Here is a 17728-nt window from a genome sequence, read left to right on the forward strand (position 1 = left end):
CTCAAAGTTAATTGTGATTTCCTGGTTCTTAGAAAATACATCCGGGTTTCTATTCTTTATCAGCAAGAGAGAGAGAGAGAAGTAATTACCAGGTTCTTACCTATTTTTTAAGAACATTTCCCTGGGAAAACGGTCATTAGTTACATTATACTGTGGAAAATGAGACTTAGATAGGCAGAGATTTACCTATTATCACACACTGGAATTAGGCCTATTTATTTTAAAGGACCAAATTTTTTCTACTGCATCAAACAAAATGATAGATAAATATCCGGATCAGCCTATGTTAACTATCCATGATTAACTCATAATTAGCTGAATTATTTTTAGATTTGCAGTTACTGGTAGCAACGCCTATAAATGGTCTAATATTCTTTACATTTTAAGTATTTCAAAGACCTTGCTATTTGCCTAACATGGTTTTATCATAAGTAATGCTTATTAATCACTTACTATATGCACAGCATTATACACAAACCCCATATTTATTACCCTATTTAATATTCATGACAACTCTCTAAGAGACACACTATTTTTATCTTCATTTTACAGATAAAAAACAGACTGAAATGATTAAATAACCACTCAAATCACACAGCTAGTAAGAAGTAAGGTTGGAGCTCAAATAAAATTCAATTTGATTCAAAGTCTTAATATCATATCGGTGGCACTGTTCTGTCTTGCTACTTGTACATTTTTTTTTAATCAACTAAAGTGATGGTACTGCAAAAATAGCTTTGAATCAATTGAACACTGAGTCTGTTTCAGAATAAGAAATTTATGACAGAATGGAAGGGGAAAGGTGAAAAGGAAACATCTGGCTTATTCAAAGAAATTACAACTGAAAATAGCTATGAGACTGACGTGTTTAGCTAACACATGTGACCAAGTGTGTGGGCCTCCAAAGCTGTCCCTTAGGAAGATAGATGCTTATGTGAAGGATGCCTTCCTTGCTATAACACATTTTACACATGTTTTAGATCTTATTATTTTGTGTATATACCTAGTTTCTTTGTAACAGCAATGAAAAATCCTGTATTATCCAGTTTTTAAGTGATTCCTCACTTAATTTACTTGATTTGATTCTGAACAACGTTTTAGGTATTTTCCTAGATTAAATCCAACCTTCAGAGAACATACTATTGTCACATTGCTGACATTCTCCTGAATTGTGACTCACATTGTAAACATGACTCCTAAAGAGGACATTTTAAATTATGTAGAAACCAGTCATGGTGGGTCGGGTCATGCCTATAATCCCAGCAGTTTGGGAGGCTGAGAATAGATGCTAGATTGAGGCTAGGAGTCTGGAGTTACAGTGAGCTATGATCGCACCGTTGCACTCTAGTTTGAACAACAGAGCAAGACCTTGTATAAAAAAAAAAATGTGTGCAGCTATGGCAGCAAACTAGGATCATCAATTAAATAAGTATTTATCGTTTTCCAAAGTGAATATTCTGAATATTTCAATATAAATATATTCAAAAATAAACACATCCCAGTATGTTTATTTGAAAACAAAAGCAACAATACATTATGAAAGGAAAGAGAAAAGATATTTAGACAATATAAATGTTAGATTCTGTCTCTTTTAGTACAATTATGGGGCTTCCTCAAAAAGAATTGTCAGTTGTGGGACTTTAAAAAAAAAAAAGGTCCTTACAAACCCACTCCAGGTTCAATACTTTGAGCAGATCATCCAAACCCAAAACGGTGACCTAGTCATAGGTGCATGGGTGGAGTCTCAGAAAAGTTTTTTACCTGAAATTCTTCAAAATGGCTGACATTCAGAGTCATATAATCAAGGCAGATTTTATTTAAAAGCAGAAAACCACAACAATCGTGGCAGATATTTCAGTATCATAATATTCAGAACATTCAGCTAAATATGGCTTAACTAAAGAGCAGTTTATTTTTTCGTATACAACAAGATGTCTAAAAGTCAACAGTCCAGGACTAATTGAGCAAGTCAAGTTTCCTATCAGAAACCCGGGTTCTTCCTATCTTCCTTCACCATCTTTCAGAGATTGGTCTTCAACTGGTTCATAACTGCAAGATGGTTGCTCTAGCTCCAGAAATCACATATACCACATAGTAAGAAGCAGGTAGGACAAATGGGGCAAAAAGTCGTGGCAGCGGTCACTATTAGTCTTTCATCAGGAAAACAAAAGCATTTTCAGAAGGTTTCTCAGCAAATATGTATTTACATTTTTTCTTTCTTTGAGACAGAGTCTCACTCTGTCATCCAGGCTGGGGTGCAGAGGCATGATCTCGGCTCACTACAACCTCTGCCTCCTGGGTTCAGGTGATTCTCCTGTCTGAGCCTCCTGAGTACTTGGGATTACAGGTATGTGCCACTGTGCCTGGTTAATTTTTGTATTTTTTAGTAGAGATGGGTTTTTGCCATGTTGGCCAGGCTGGTCTTGAACTCCCGAACTCAGGTGATCTGCTTGCCTCGGCCTCACAAAATGCTGGGATTACAGGCGTGAGCCACGGCGCCCAGCTGTATTTACATTTACTTTGCCATAACTATGTCAAACAGCCACTACTAGATGCAAAGAAAACTGGGAAATGAAATATTGAAATTTCCAGTCTCTAAGTTAGAGTAAGACAAGGAGGGTGGAGGTTAAGAATTCATGTTGAGTGAGGCAAATTACAATGTCTGTTTCAATAGGACTGACATTTTACTAGGCAGCATGTTTTTACACTTTGTATCATTAAATCATCACAACTGTAGGAGTTGGTCCTTGTTCTTTTAATTTTACTAAAGAAGGAAGTATGATCCAGAGTAATTAAGAGAATTGTACAAGTCACCCAGTTTATAAGCATCGGAACCAATTTCTATATGACTTTAGAAACTCCACTGTCTAACTTGGGTAAAGAAATCTTAACAGCATGCAAACAAATGCTTTCTGAAAAACTGAGTATTGAACTTGCTTTTCAAAGGTAGCATGCAAGACAATCTTTAAAATCCTTACTGGATTCTTAGACATGATCTTGCTCTTACATGCAGCAGAACTTGTTGAGAAGTTTCTAAAAGGATAGCCAAGGTTGCTTGGGATGAGCAACTGTATTCCATTAGTCACTGAAGCCCTTATATGACTCTCAACATTCACCCACTGGTAGGAGATTTATAGACAGTGAATTACTTATTTAATACCTAGCTTATATATTTTCCAGACTTGGTTTGCTTGTATTGATTACAATGTAGTCCTTGATGTATGCCAAAGAAACTCTTTTGCCCTCAATTTTTTCCTGCCATAGATAACACAGAGCCTGAAATACATCACATCTACAATCCCATTAACAAAAATAGGAAATAGAACATATTACCTTGTTCAGATATTAAACATCTTTTCCAAGTCGTACTAACTGTCATATAGGTTACTATGGAACAGGCTAGAAACTTTTGGTAGGACAAACATTTTTGCAGGACAGTTTTTAAAAAATATATCTAAAGTGTTTTGGGGGGCTTAATAGCTTTACCTCCCAGAAAAAAATGTATTTACATTTAAGTGTATAATTCTTGCCAATTTGGTACAAGTGTGTTCCACATTTGGCTCAAGTTCTCCTTATTAAAGCTGAATGAGTTGGTAAGTCTTAATAATCTCCAATGGTGTTAACTTTTCCCAGGTGCAATCTTATACATCACAAGGTTAATACATTTGGTGCATATACTTATGGGAGCTGTTTTTATACATCTTAAAATTTTCATTTGTTAAAAGCCCGGTTTCTAAATTTATGGTTCAATTACTTAAGTCTGTTTTTCAAAGTTCAAAGAAAATATCTTTCTTCCATTAGTTAGCATTCCCATTCCTTCCATTTTCCCTGACTAAATAAAGTTCAAGGTTAGAGGAGCAGCCAAGAACAGAGAAAAATGAACTTAGTACAGTGGCTATCTTCCAGGATGCCTACCACCATCGTTGAAAAGTCCATTGAAAACAAACAAACTTACCCAGCCAGCTAATGAGCTATTTTTTCAAAAATATCCTAGTAGTTTTCAATCAAGATGATGTATTCCAAGAAAAGTATTTGGTATCTTGCCCACCTAGGTCTTAAAGAAATGGAGAACTTTAATAATAAACTTTTGTTATGATCACAATTAATAACATACTACAAAATCAATTAACTTTCTCCACTCCCAACTATTTTATACTTATCTTTTTCATTATGCAAGTTTATTACTAAAACAATCTAAGAGGAAATGTCTGAACAGTTTTCAGATGCCCTTACAAAGAACTATTTACATAAAAACAATTATTTTGCTAATTTTATACAATTATACATCATATATAATTATCTATAATTTCTATTTTTACTTATTAAGTTATATCACTAAGGACTTCTTTTAGGCAAGCTTACGTTGGTGTTACTGTTAGTAAATTAATTAATTAGTCAATTAATTTAGATGTCTCACTAATTCCAACTGGCCTTCTCTTGCCCCCTACCCTTGCCTTTATATTTAATTCTAGGAAATATGTGAACAGAAGTCTGGTACTACCTTCAAAACATACAATTGTAAAAAGGTGGGAAAAGCGGCCCAGTGCGGTGGCTCACGCCTGTAATAACAGCACTTTGGGAGGCCAAGGCGGGTGGATCACAAAGGTCAGGAGATTGAGACCATCCTGGCTAACACAGTGAAACCCCGTCTCCACTAAAAATACATAAAAAATTAGCCGGGCATGGTGGCAGGCACCTATAATCTCAGCTACTCGGGAGGCTGAGTCAGGAGAATGGTGTGAACCCGGGAGGCGGAGCTTGCAGTGAGCCGAGATCGGGCCACTGCACTCCAGCCTGGGCAACAGAGTGAGAATCCGTCTCAAAAAAAAAAAAAAAAAAAAAAAAAAAAAAGGTGGTGGGGGGAAAGCAATTGCTTCAACAAAAAATAAAAAAATAAAAAATGAAGGGGAGACTTCTGAGGCCTTGCAGGTTTATGACCCGAAAGAACCACTGAGGTCAACACCATAGTGTTCCTTTACTTTGCTGAAAGCTTTCTGACAAGGTCTCTCCTTCCCATCAATTAAAAGTGGTTTCTTGTTAGAAGCAATTAAGAGCTGAAGGTTATTTTGCCTTCCCCGTGGATCAGAAGCTCTTTGAGGAGTGGCATAAAATCTTTAGTGCTATCCCATGGCGTAGAGCAGGCTGCACAACCTACACAAATTTTAACTGATTAATAAATGGCTTACATAAAAATGAAGAGATGCTTCATTGACATAAATACCCTGTTTTCTCTATGCTTCTTGCTTTCTCTTAGCTGCTATAAGACATCAATGATAAAAACATAGAAGTCTATTACACAGAGTCAGAGAAATGGTGCTCCATAAACTCTAATAAATATAAATAAATAGCATCCGCACGGTTCTGGAGAAATCGCTCAGGATGTCTGGCAGGTGCACATGAAGAGTGTACAGCATCACAGTTAAGTTGGAAACGGGAGGCTGAGTGTAAAATAAGTGTACTTGTCCACACAGGGCAATAAAAATCATTCTGTAAGGCTTTCCTATAGAAGAAAAACCGGTGCCTGTGAACTGGGTTCTTGGGACCATTAACAAAACTGAAAGGGGGGAAAAATGTCAATGGGATGGTGTCAGTGGTGTGGTAGTGAAACAAAGATCCAAGGCTCCCCTTAAAGGGGGAGAAAGGAGAGATATTTTCTTTTCTTTTTTTGCCTCCCTGGGGCAGCCTGGCCAGCACAGGCAAGACTCAGAGTGGAGTGAGAAGTGAAGAGGATGAAGGGTCGGGAGAGAAAGGGAAGAGAGAGAGGCGGGGGCTAGTCCCCAACGTGGTGACTTCGCTGCGCACCTGTGGGGCCGACGCTCTGAAGCGGGACGGGGGTGTTGGTCCGAGGGGGGTACCCAATGGCCAGGGGCAGGAGCCCTCGCCCGACTTGGGAGTCTCGGACCCTGACACTCGCTCCAGCATCCTGGCAGCCCTCCCGGGTGGGTCGGACTTTCTTTCGGTCAGGTTGCAGAGTTCTTCCCCGACTGGCTGCGCGCTGCCTCGGTGCAGAAGTTACTCCTGCAGTCTCAACCCCAGCCAGGGCCTCTCGGGCTGGTTTTATTTTGCTCTTCTCGCCGTGCAGCCCGCCCCCGACACCGTCCCGGGCACTGGGAGGAGCGCGGCGCACGTGGAGGCGGCGTCCCGCGCCTCCCGAGCAGCGCTGAGTAGGCTGCGCGTGTTGACCGGCAGTTGCAAACTATTGGCCAGTTAACGTCCCACTCGCTCCTCCACCCAACTCCACCCCGTTCTTCTCGCCCCTTCCGCCTTCGTTTTTCGATTTTAGGATCCTCTCCTTGCTTAAGTGTTTGGATAAATTCGCCGTCCGTAATCGGTTCAGTTGGAAATTACCCGATGGTTTTCGTACTTTTTTTGAACGCTGACTGCAGAAAATGGCATAGGGAGGTGGGGGAAGAGGGAGGAAAGTGTGTGTGCGTGTGTGTGTGTGTGCGCGCGCGAGTGACAGGGGACAGAGACGAGAGATAGGAGAGAGAGGGAGAGGGAGAGGAAGAGAGGGAGAGAGAGAGAGGGAGAAAGCGAGCCCAAGACCTGAGGGGAGGGCAGGGGGCTTCCCTCTCCTGGAGGACGGACAGAATGATACATACTGTCATTAACAGTGTTGACCCACCCAGACCCCACCCTTCGGTTGCATCCATCATACAGTCATTACAAAGAGGTAGCGCTGTCACACGGCTTGCCCTGCTCCTGGGGCTCTCGGCTGGCTTAATGAGGTGCACCCAGCCGGGGCTATTGTGCAGCTCGAAAGAGGCAGGAACGAGACGGCAAGGATCCTAGCAGCTGCTCGCAGGAGCCTCGGCTGCAGCAGCCTCGCAGCAGCAGCCAACCCCAGACCTCAAGTGGATGAATGCCTCTGGAAGTGTTTTCCTGAAGGAACCCATCAGGCAGTGGAAGACTGTGGCAGGGCTAGTGAACTTAGATGGGGCTTTCCTCTCCTGCAGTTGAGCTGGCTGGAGGCAAGTGCAGTCACTCGGGTAATCGCGGGGGTGCTGGGGGCGGGGGTGGTGGTGGTGGTGGTTTTAAGCCAGTCCACGGTCAAAAGGCGGCTTGGATCAATTTCCTCTCGAATCACTCAACTCTCCCCTTTACCTTTTGTTTTGTTAGTTTGGCTTTTTCCACCCCCACCCCCTCCCCGGTATGTTCTGAACCGTGCGTCTTGCTCTGGGGTTTGATTGTATATTTAAATGTAATTCTGATTGGTGAATGTTCTCTCCTTTTTGTTGTGATTACTAGAGATACTTTAGCCCTGCCTTCCCAGTTCTGCGCCCAGCACAAGCAGTTTTGAAAATTTAAGTGCAAAAAGCATGACAAAGCAATATGAGGTTGCCGTGGTAAGTGAACTTTTAAACCGAAAATTACCATTTCTTTTCGTCTGCTCGGTCTGTGGGTGGTTTGAAGGGGAATCCTCACACACAAAGGGTTGGGGGCTGGGAGGAGGGGGTGGTTAAACAACAACAAAAAGAAACCCGTACAAACCAGTAGTGCTAATTTTGTTTTTCTCTCTACTATGGTCAGTGGACAAGTTCTGTATTTATATGTTTGATACTCTTGGGATGGTAATAGGCTTGATGCATTTAAAGTGGGTGGGAGTTGGCAGTAAGCAGGGGAGAGGTGCAGGGAAGGGAGGCGAAGGGAACTAGGGTTATTGTCTGGTTTCAAAAGAACCTTGCAGCTCTGACTTCCTGAACTCGGCACATTAGCCGGGTCACTCCTGATCAAAATCCTGAAGAAGAAAAGAAACAATGGGGTCATCCTCAGCTACTGCAACTATCTCTGTGTCCTCTCCTGCAGTTAGACCATTCTTCCTCACACTTCCTCAGGTAGCAACATTTGAAGCCATCATTCTTAGACAAATCTTAAATACTAAATGATGATGAAATAATACATTTGCAAAGTTGTGGTCTTAAAAGGTTTGAGGCTGGAGAAAGGAATTGCTTATTAACCCTCCTTCCCACTGCCCTCTGGTCTCCTCCCTCTTCCCATTCATCCCACTTTTTAAAGTGTACAGATTCATTCATTTAAGAGTCCTTCTTCAGCATCCTTTCCTAATCCCTTTTGTTTTTAAGTAGGAGATATATTCCAGGGATGGACTTCCAGGTTTTGCCACTTTATCTCATTCATTTTCCAAGAATAGGTATCAACACAGTATTTGTGACAATGTAAACAGTTCTAAGTTTGGTAAAAGACAGCCTTTGCTCTGGAGAATTCTACATTGTTTGGCCTGTTTTGCACTTTTAAAAAAAGGATCAATAGTGCTCAGTAGTCTTAAAAACTTTCAGTTGCCTTTTAGCTTATCCAGGGCTGTTGCCATGGAGAGAACTGGTATGCCCTAAATTGGAATGGACCTGCTCATTTTCTGATGAGGCAAGGCCATCTAAGTTTTCTCATTTGAAGGTTGGGATGGAAACAGAAATACCCACTGAAAGGAATTGTTTTGTTGAGTCCATTCTTAATTTTCATTTATATGTGTGTAGATATAATTGCATGTGCCTACATGCAAGACCTATTGTGAAATAAAGATTTTTAAATTATAAACTTCCTGTGATCATAGGAAACACAGAAAATAACTTAAAAAATGATTGTATTGCAATAAAGCTTAATGTATTTTAGCGGGCATATATTTTAATAACTTATTTTTAACAACTGACTTATTTTTTGCCTATTCTGCATGAAGTTACTGTAGTTCAACAGTAACTACCACAGGAAAGTGATACCTTATGCAGTCAGCTTCCAAAGTCATCAATATTGATTTTAGTCTAGCTGTTTGCAATAACCATCCTTAAAACAGTTTTCATTTGAGAGCTAAAACACCAAAATGGTTAAACTACTAATTTGTTGGTACAAGAGGAATCAATTTAGTAAAATTTGTGAAAAAAGAAGAGTTTAGATTAGAATGTAGTATTTTATGTCTTTGTATTAGCAAGAATTTCAGTTGAGAAATTTGCTGCTTCTACCCACTAATATCCATAGACCACAGGTAGTAAGCTAGCAATGTTCTTAACTATATAATTAATTTTAGATCATATTACTCAACTATCATAGGATTTAATTTTGTAATTAATCCTGAACTATACTAACACTACCTGGGGTTTTAAAATAAACACTTTGAACTATATGTATACAGCGCTAAACAAGGAAATAATTCATTATCTACTACTGAGGTATAGATATTTATAAATAAATATATGTCCTGTATATATGTAAAATTAAATTACTTTGACATGTGGAGAAAAACAACTTTATTCAGAGTTAGTTTAATCATAGTCATAATCTCAAACAAGCCATCAGATTTACTTAGTTTTTACCTAAACACTGAAAATACTGTTTTAGTTGAAGTAATTCATTAAAAATTATTATTTAAAATAAGCTGGGTAATTGAAAATTATCTTCTAAATGATAATTAATAGTGCATGTAGTTTAACTGCCTTTAAAATATTTAAATCTTTAATGCTATATATTTAATGCTATATATTCCTCATACTTTCCTTCACCATAATTCTGTGCCAATTTTAGGTTTGCTAAATATTCTTAATATGGAAATTTAAAATGTAAAAGTACACTTACCAATTTTTTTCTACAAAATACGAACATTTTTATTTTCAGTATAATTGCTTTTATACCAAAATTATAAGTGTTCTATTTATGTTATTGGCACATTGGAAATACAGTGGTCATGTTCCGATATTTTTCTTGAACCTCAGTTTATTAGAATAAGTTTTACAAATAGCAGAAAGCTTATAATGTTCATAAGCACAAAATTCTTAAGTTTTGTGAACTAAGCAATACTCTCATAGAAAGTCATTGATTCCAATGACAGTGACTCACTTTAAGTGAAAAAGTATTCATGCATAAAAGAGAAAAGTGAGATTTAGGAAGTGGCGGTGGATGGCAGCCAGGTTATCTAATGGGTACATTGCAAGTTTTGCCCTTTGTACCATATCCAGGGCATGCAATGTACCTGCAAGCATAAAGGCAAAAAAGGATGGCTGAAGTGACATTAGAGTTTTAAAAATGCAAAAATAATCTTCATTTATTGTTTCTAATTGGTATTAAATGTAGTATGTATCCTATGTCAAATATACAATCTAAAATCTCAAAGAAGTTAACTTTTAATAGTTAACATGTGTTGTCTACCTGCTATGACTCAGTCATGGATTTAATCATATATGTAAGTGCCTTATATGCAGTATCTCAGTTAATCTTCAAAACACTTTAGGTGGTAGCTTTTATTTCACCTAGAAACTGAGTACCTAAGGTAAGACAGCTTATGAACCATAAAGTGAGGATGTGAATCAAAAATCTATCTGACTCCAAAATTGGATCCAAAATCAAACAAAATGACAATCAAATAGAAAGATACTAGATTTTAAAAGGCCTTCATATAAAGCTCATGTAATTGCCACATATTCTGAGGGTAGGGATTGCCTGTCAATCTTGTCACTTTTGCAATACAACATTTTTGAAGAAAAAAGTTTCACTGAAATATTTTTAACTGTACCCACATTGGGTTTGGATACATTAGCCTGGTTTGTCTAGTTATTTCTCTTTTGGGATATTAATTATGGAGAATTTATTATATTCTCAATTCTGTTCCAAAAACAAAAGGAGAGAAAGATTAACTCAGTTATAGTGACAAAAGTATTTTAAAATAAATAGCAAAAATACCTACTAAATAAAAGGAAGACCTAACTGTACCCAATTTTCCTTAAAAGGGAACTTAAATAAGCAGAGTGATTTTAAAAATCTTAATGACTAAAATGGGATTTAATTTTTCATTTTTAAGACTTTTAAAATTTTGATTACACTTACATTTGGTACTGTCATAAAATGTTATATGATTTTTATAGGTAGCAAATCATTTGATATTTTTTACGATAATATGTATTTTCTAAGCTAGAGTTTACTTTGATATACTTAATCAATTAACTTCTAATCACAGTGATTAAGGGGGATTTTTTAAACTGCCCTCATTTTGTGAACTAAAGAAACATGTAAGTGATATAGAAAATTAAAAGTTTTAAATAGGGCCCTACTATATGATTCCTTTTTAAATATTAAAGATGATAGACTCTCTAATAAATACAGAGAAAACGTCCTTTCCCATCAAAATGCTCTAATTTTGATCTTTTTTGTTTATAAAATCTTTGGACTTGAGAGATTGGGACATAAATATTGCCTATCCTTGGGTTTATTAGCTTAGATGTGGAGTAGAGATGTTAAGAGTTTATCAATTCATTCAAGCCTCTTTAAGTAACAATGAAAAATGTTTAAGGACATCATTGACATTCAACAGAAAACTGCTCAATATTTCACTTTTCACCTGAGAAGAAATGATAGCACTCAGAATAACTCTATCTGCACTTTATGCAATAAATGCGCTCCTGAGTTGTTTTGTGTAAATCTTTTTTTTTAAAAATTGCCTTACTTTTTTTTTAAAATGCAGAGAGCTCACACATTAAAATAGTATTTGAATTAATGATCTTGTTAAGTGAATAACTTAAAAAAATTGATACATCCATTTTGTAAGTTTCAATTTTTTATAAAGTGAAACCATCGAAATTAATCATGTTTAAACCTCATTACTATGAGAGTACTAGTAGTTTTTTTTTTAAGTCAGATAATTTTGGAATTTTAAGAACCAGGTTATTAAGGGGAGAATTATGAGGCTTGAGCATTTCAACCCACAGTATTCTAGCATTCAACCACTCAACTCTGTTTCACTTTGATTTTGGAAAAAACCCTGAATTTTTACCCCTCTCAAAACTAATTTTAGTTACTGGTCTAATTTTAAATAAAATTCAGGCCAAGTTTTTTTAATAGCTAATAAAATGTTCATATAATTTTCTGTTTCATCCCTTGATGTGGAAATTTATATTACATGATTATGTACTAAAATCATACAACCGTCTATACAATTTTTCTTTCCATTCAAATTCATTGAAGTGCACAAATCTGTCTATATAAATAATGAATATATGTAATTATACATATAAAAGTTATGGTTATAGCAATATGAAGCTAAAAGGGAAAGTTATTAGATGTTCAGTTTTAAATTTATGGTATAATTAACTCCTCATAACATAATTTTATCTAATGATAATAATATTAACTATTACTAACTAAAAATCCAGGAGTATTTTAGGATAAATTCTGGAGTCTATTTTCTTCTACCTCTCCATTATTGTTTTGTCATAACTGTACAAAATGATCATTTCACTTGGAAAACTGGTAGGAAAAATGTGAACTATGTTTAAAGTAAGAAAAAAACAAAGGATCTTAAGAAAGTTCCTGCATAGGTCCTGGAATCCTTCAAGCTATGCACCACAATTATCCCTGTAAATCCTTTTGAATATGAAATCATCACATTTTGTGTTCAAAGTAAAGTTATCTGTTGTAGATTTTCAAAGCCTCTCAGAGCATTACAGAAAGGGCAGAGTAATACAAGCTAGATACCGCCTCTCTTGACAGACGTTGACAAAGGCTGAGAAGGCAATGTTAATGCTTTTAATTTTTTAAAAATAGAGATTATAAAGTTAATGAAACCTGAGGTCATTACCATTAAGAACTAAGAACTCAGCTTTTCAAGTGTTTTCAGTAAAAATAATTAACTATGGGATAGGTAGTTTAAAGAGCTGATTAACATTATAAATATTTAACAAAATCTAAAATACTACCATGATCCTTTGTTAAAGATAATTAGAGCTAAGATTGCTACAGAAATCTAGACTTTTGAATTTCTAATTTCTTAGTGCTTAATTTATCATTAAATCTGATATTGTTGCAGAGATGATATTAATATATAAGTTTGATTCCTACCATGAATACCACAACATTTTGATGTCTTAGAATGCAGTGAATGATACACTTCACTCAACAGACATCATTACATGCTTACTGGGTTAGGCACCGTGCTAGAACCTGATAATACTTGGCTGGAAAAAACGGCTGTGCTGTCAAGTAATGCATACTCTGTGTAAGAGATAGAGATGTCAACAGATGGTTATAATGTAGTGAGATAATTGGTATCAGAGATATGTAAAAAGTACTTTTAGGAGCACAGAGGAAGCTATCGCTAATATGCCTGTGGTTGACTTTAGTGTGGTATTCAGGAAGGCTTCTCAGTGGAGGTGGAATTTTGCTTACTGACTTTTTTTCCATTTTAAAGAAATGTAACAGTGGCTTTTCAAATAATATATAGAAAGATGAAGTATATATTTTTCTTGTCTTTACATATTGATATGTACTTATGATGAGAGAGAACAAGTTTTCTGTGTAGAATGCTGAGTTGTTCAAGATTCATTAGTGTAATTTCTCAGATATACTGCCTTTGACAAATGTGCACAGCCGGGAAAGCCTTTAATATATTGATTATGTTAGTGTTTTGTTGCTAGTAGCATAATGGATAAAGCAAAGGCCCCATTTTCATTCTTCTATGCTCTACCAAAAAAGAAAAAAAAGTATTTTGTAAACTGTGAAAGGCACACAAAAGCAGAAGTAATTAAATAATGTAAATGATGAGGGAGATTGCCTGTGATCTGGGCTACAATTAGAAAGGGGGGTGTAAGAAAGAGATTGTTTGAGAGGAAATGATATGAAAATATTTTAAAATAGGAAACAGAGTTCTGTTTTATAACAATAGATTATCAATTTAAGCCATTTCACTTTCCTTTGTATTACTTTCACATTTGCAATGGAGGAGAAGGGAAGTACTATTAATCTGAAATTTTCCTTATTAGTAAGTAGTACCAGTGATCAGAACAAAATTTGTTTGTTAAACTCCTAAATGTGTGTAGTTTTACTGTAAAAAACCTTCACTTCAGAGTGATTAGTACTTTGTGTGAATATCATTATGCATTTTGCTCTCTGATATCTTGACAATACAGTTTAGCTTATTCCCTCTGGGATTCTCTCCTGGCAACAATTTTTTATTTCCCTGTGTTCATTTTTAGGAAAATCCTCTCAACATTGTTATAAGTATTATTTTATAGGAAGGAAGTATGTAAAATACTCTTGAACTCATTTTACTTGTGAGTTTGAATAGCATTCAGATTAGAATGATTTCCCCAGAATTTTGTAGGCTTGCCCAATCCAGCTGTATATTTTATATGCTAATGTAAATTCTATTTTTGTTCCCCTTGGGGGTTTAAGTGATTATAATTGTTGCTCTTCAAAAGCCAAACAGATGATGATTGCTGCTTCAGGAGTATACCAAAAGAAACTGGCTTTCATTAAACCTGCTCATCCACTTCCTAATTATCTCCATTTTATCTAGCTAAGAAGCAGGAAAAAATGGCAAGTACAGTTCATTGAAGCCAGTTCAGTTATTTAAACATCGCTTTATTGAACTAGCAGGAGGTGTTAAAGTAGGGGGAATGTTTTCATTCTAACACTGATATGTAGCCAGTGGCCCAACTCAAGAGTCAGTTGAGCATCAAATGCCAGAGGCCATAGAGAATGAGAAGGGAGAGATTTCGAGTTATTCTGAGAGGAGTCCTCTAGTGGATACAATAAATAGTGCTGCAGTGACAGCTATTCTGAAATATTCTTTTTGTTTGTTTTTCTTCCTATAAAATCAAAATGGAGTTAGCTATTTAGTATCCACTAAGAAGCACCCAGAAATGCACTTTGAGTGAAAAGAAAATTTCCTATATATATGAAAAAAAGAGATATATGTTGATAAATTCTAAACGGACACCAAATTCCTAAGACTGGCCAATATCAAGGGTGCTTCAGGTCACTTAAGCCTTGAGATCTGGCCATGAGTCAGAAAGTAGATTCTCAGGGAGGCTGGTTTTCCTCAACAGGGAGACTATCTCTACCATTTGGGCAACAGTGGCTCGGAGTTATCTGTTCTCCAGTCCTCTAGGGTGGCCTTGGAGTTGAGTTGCACTGGAACATGTTTCTGACCCCTTTACTGGCTGTCCTCCTGATGGCACAGAGAGGGTCCTTGAACTCTCACTCAGGGGAACAGAAAAATGTCAGAGTCAACAGCTGTTCAGCTTCCAGCTGTGAGAATGCAATTCTCTGCTGGTTAAACAAAAATCTCTGAATGGGCTCTCTCCTCTCTGAAATTTCAAAGAGCCACGTTTTGGAAACCAATTGTCTAAGGTGAGACTTAGATAAAACATTATATTCATAAACAAAAAACAAAATGGAAGGTTCTGCATTTTCTATAGATTTTCATTTTCATGTTCCATGATATTTCAGCAAGTGTCAGGCAATTTCACTTTTTGAAATTTTAACATAGAGTTGTTATCTGATGAGTTGATTTTGAAACTTTTGAGAATCATATTGAAAAAGAAAAAGTTTACTTAATTTTAAAAAAGGAAATATGTTCCTGACAGGCATTTGTATAATTTACTAGAAAGTTATATACATTAAAAATTATTTTCCTCTAGTTTCTTACGCCAATAGAAAACTTTCCAGTGTTCATAGATTTACTTTTCTTTTAGCTTTACAATAACCCTACAAAGTAAAACAAGCAAACACTATCATTCGCTTTATACATAGATACATAGTGATTCTCAAAAAGTTTAAAAACTAGAATCTGGGCATTCCAACTCTCTCATTGACATCTTGATCAACATCTCCTTGATATACCAACAGCTTGCCAATACATGATGTTGAATTATATTTACATTGCAGAGTCATTTCTAAACCCCGAGTGTAGGGAGTCCTCAGAGAGTAAGTATTGTCCCAATGAGCCCTTAGGTAATCTATGCGGTTTGCATTCTTAAACCTAGAGAGAGGGTATAACAATTCTTAAACCTAGAGAGAGAGTTTCTCTAGAAACTCTAAAGTGAAAACTCTGTCTGGTGGTGTAGCAGCATTGGAATTTCTCTGAATTCCTGTATAGAGATATGCCAGGGTATAAATCACTCTGGTTTCCTACCAAGAAGGCCTATAAAAGCTGTAAGTCTGAGAATGTACCAGCTGCACCCAGACTTGCCCTAGGCACAAATGGTGGAAACTATCTGATTGGTTTCCTCACCTCCTCATCATCTTCTCTTGATACTTTTAGGACCTGGCTGTCCTTTGTTCCCCTAGGCTTACGCTGCCACCTTTACTGACATTGCTAATACCCAAGATCTCCTAGGACATATCTCTTTCCCTTTCAAGGTAACAGGTTGTTCATCTAATAAATTAATCTCCACTAATGGGAAGATATTAAGGAGAGTCCTGATTTCTGTTAATATTTAAAATTGGCTCTCAGGGAAAATGCACGTGTTTCTGTTATACAATCATGGTGAGTAACTTGTGGGGTGGTCATGTCAGTCCAACATGTATATTTTTCTGATAGTTTTTTTTCTTAACAGCATGGCACCACCTGATCTCTATCATTGAGGAGAGTGCATACTTGAAGTAGGACAGTTAGAAATGAACTAACTCAAAAGGAAAATATAACTCTGAAAAAACTGATTAAGTAATTTTGGCTTATTTGCCTATGTTTATTAAATAGAAGTAACAAACATAACAAGCACTAAAATATATCTATGCCAGTGGAATGACTGCAATTTCCCAGGGTTATCTCACATGTTCTTTCATTTTACTAAGAGGAAGTTGTAGAAAATCACACTTATTCTGTGACCTCATAGCAATATGAATGTAAATAAAATCTTTCAAAGATATCCTAGTTAAATCTTTTTCAGTATAACACAAAGTATAAAATTGGCAATTATTCCAATTAATCTGCTCAGCAGAGATAACGGAACCAAAATAGCTCAAGCCACTGTTTAACTCCATGTTAACTGCACAACTGAAAAACCTGTACTGATTTTTGCTCTAAATCAGTTGTTCATCAGAATCACCTGTGGAGCTTTTCATTCACATATGTGCTTAGATTACACCTCAGAATTACAGTGAAATCTCTTGAGGTAAAGGGGAGGCATCTGTACTTGAAAAGAAAAAAACCTCACAGGTAGATTGTGTTGCACAGCCATGTGTGAGAATCACTGGGCTTTCCTTTATCCAGTTCTGTCATCTAATGAAGATTGACTCTGTGCCAGGCACTTGATAAATACTTTAGTCACTTAATGCTCACAACAGCCCTAAAAGGTAGGTTATTTTTAATGCCCATTTTAAGAATGAGAAAGTTGAGGCTTAGAGAGGTTGGGCAACTTGCCCAAAGTCATATACCAAGGACACAGGAGAGGCAGAACCAGAATTCAGGTCTGCGTGAATACTTTTAACCAAGACAACCCTGAACTTGAAAGGCCTTTTTAATATACAGATTGAAAATGTATGGCTGTATTTTATAGCTGTAATTTCCAACCTAGAAGCTTCAATTTTGCTGCTTTGATTACCCTAAGAATATCTGGAGCATACAGGGATTGTTTCATTTTATGGCCTTAAAAGAGAGCCACTATATTCATGTGAAAGAAGACATGGTCTAATAGGTAAAAGATACTTTAAAATTATAGGTAAAATGTTTTGCTTTCTTTATATAAAGGTCACAGATGACTTTCTACCTCAGTTCTTAATTCAGAAACTCAAGGAGCTGCTATAAACTACCTGTTAATTTCATTGCAAAAATTATTCAGATATGAGACAGAAGAGCATGATTTTCCTTTCAGGTCAATTTCTTATAAAAAATTAATAATTGTGTAAAATCATTGCTGATAAATGCAGTTTCCAGTGTGGACTGTGCAATCTTAGGATTTGTTCTTTTTGATTTGGGACTGACACCAATATTTAGAATAGTGATGACTCATGT

At 36.5% G+C, this 17728-nt stretch overlaps 1 protein-coding gene and 1 long non-coding RNA gene across 8 annotated transcripts in view; one reads left to right on the plus strand and one right to left on the minus strand.

The window, feature by feature from the left end:
* Positions 1-6267, minus strand: part of LOC129524574 (uncharacterized) — a 248486-nt gene extending 242219 nt beyond the window's left edge. For 2 of the 3 annotated variants that reach the window (XR_008668399.2, XR_008668400.2), the window contains exons 1-2: positions 5803-6239; positions 3956-4054 (exon numbers count right to left, since the gene is read on the minus strand). This is a non-coding gene — a long non-coding RNA (uncharacterized lncRNA). Of the gene's footprint in view, positions 1-3955; positions 4055-5802 lie in introns of all 3 variants that reach the window. The other variant, XR_008668398.2, reaches the window with a different exon arrangement.
* An 8-nt stretch (positions 6268-6275) lies between these two features.
* The window catches only part of ELAVL2 (ELAV like RNA binding protein 2), a 161085-nt gene continuing 149632 nt past the window's right edge, over positions 6276-17728 (plus strand). For 4 of the 5 annotated variants that reach the window (XM_055350522.2, XM_055350523.2, XM_055350524.2 and 1 more), the window contains exons 1-2: positions 6276-6971; positions 7249-7346. In XM_055350522.2, the coding sequence (XP_055206497.1) occupies positions 7320-7346 (27 nt within the window). In that variant the 5' untranslated portion in view covers positions 6276-6971; positions 7249-7319. Of the gene's footprint in view, positions 6972-7248; positions 7347-17728 lie in introns of those variants that run through there. The other variant, XM_055350519.2, reaches the window with a different exon arrangement.

The sequence above is a fragment of the Gorilla gorilla genome, chromosome 13, assembly GCF_029281585.2.
Source record: "Gorilla gorilla gorilla isolate KB3781 chromosome 13, NHGRI_mGorGor1-v2.1_pri, whole genome shotgun sequence".
Taxonomy (NCBI): Eukaryota; Metazoa; Chordata; class Mammalia; order Primates; family Hominidae; genus Gorilla; species Gorilla gorilla.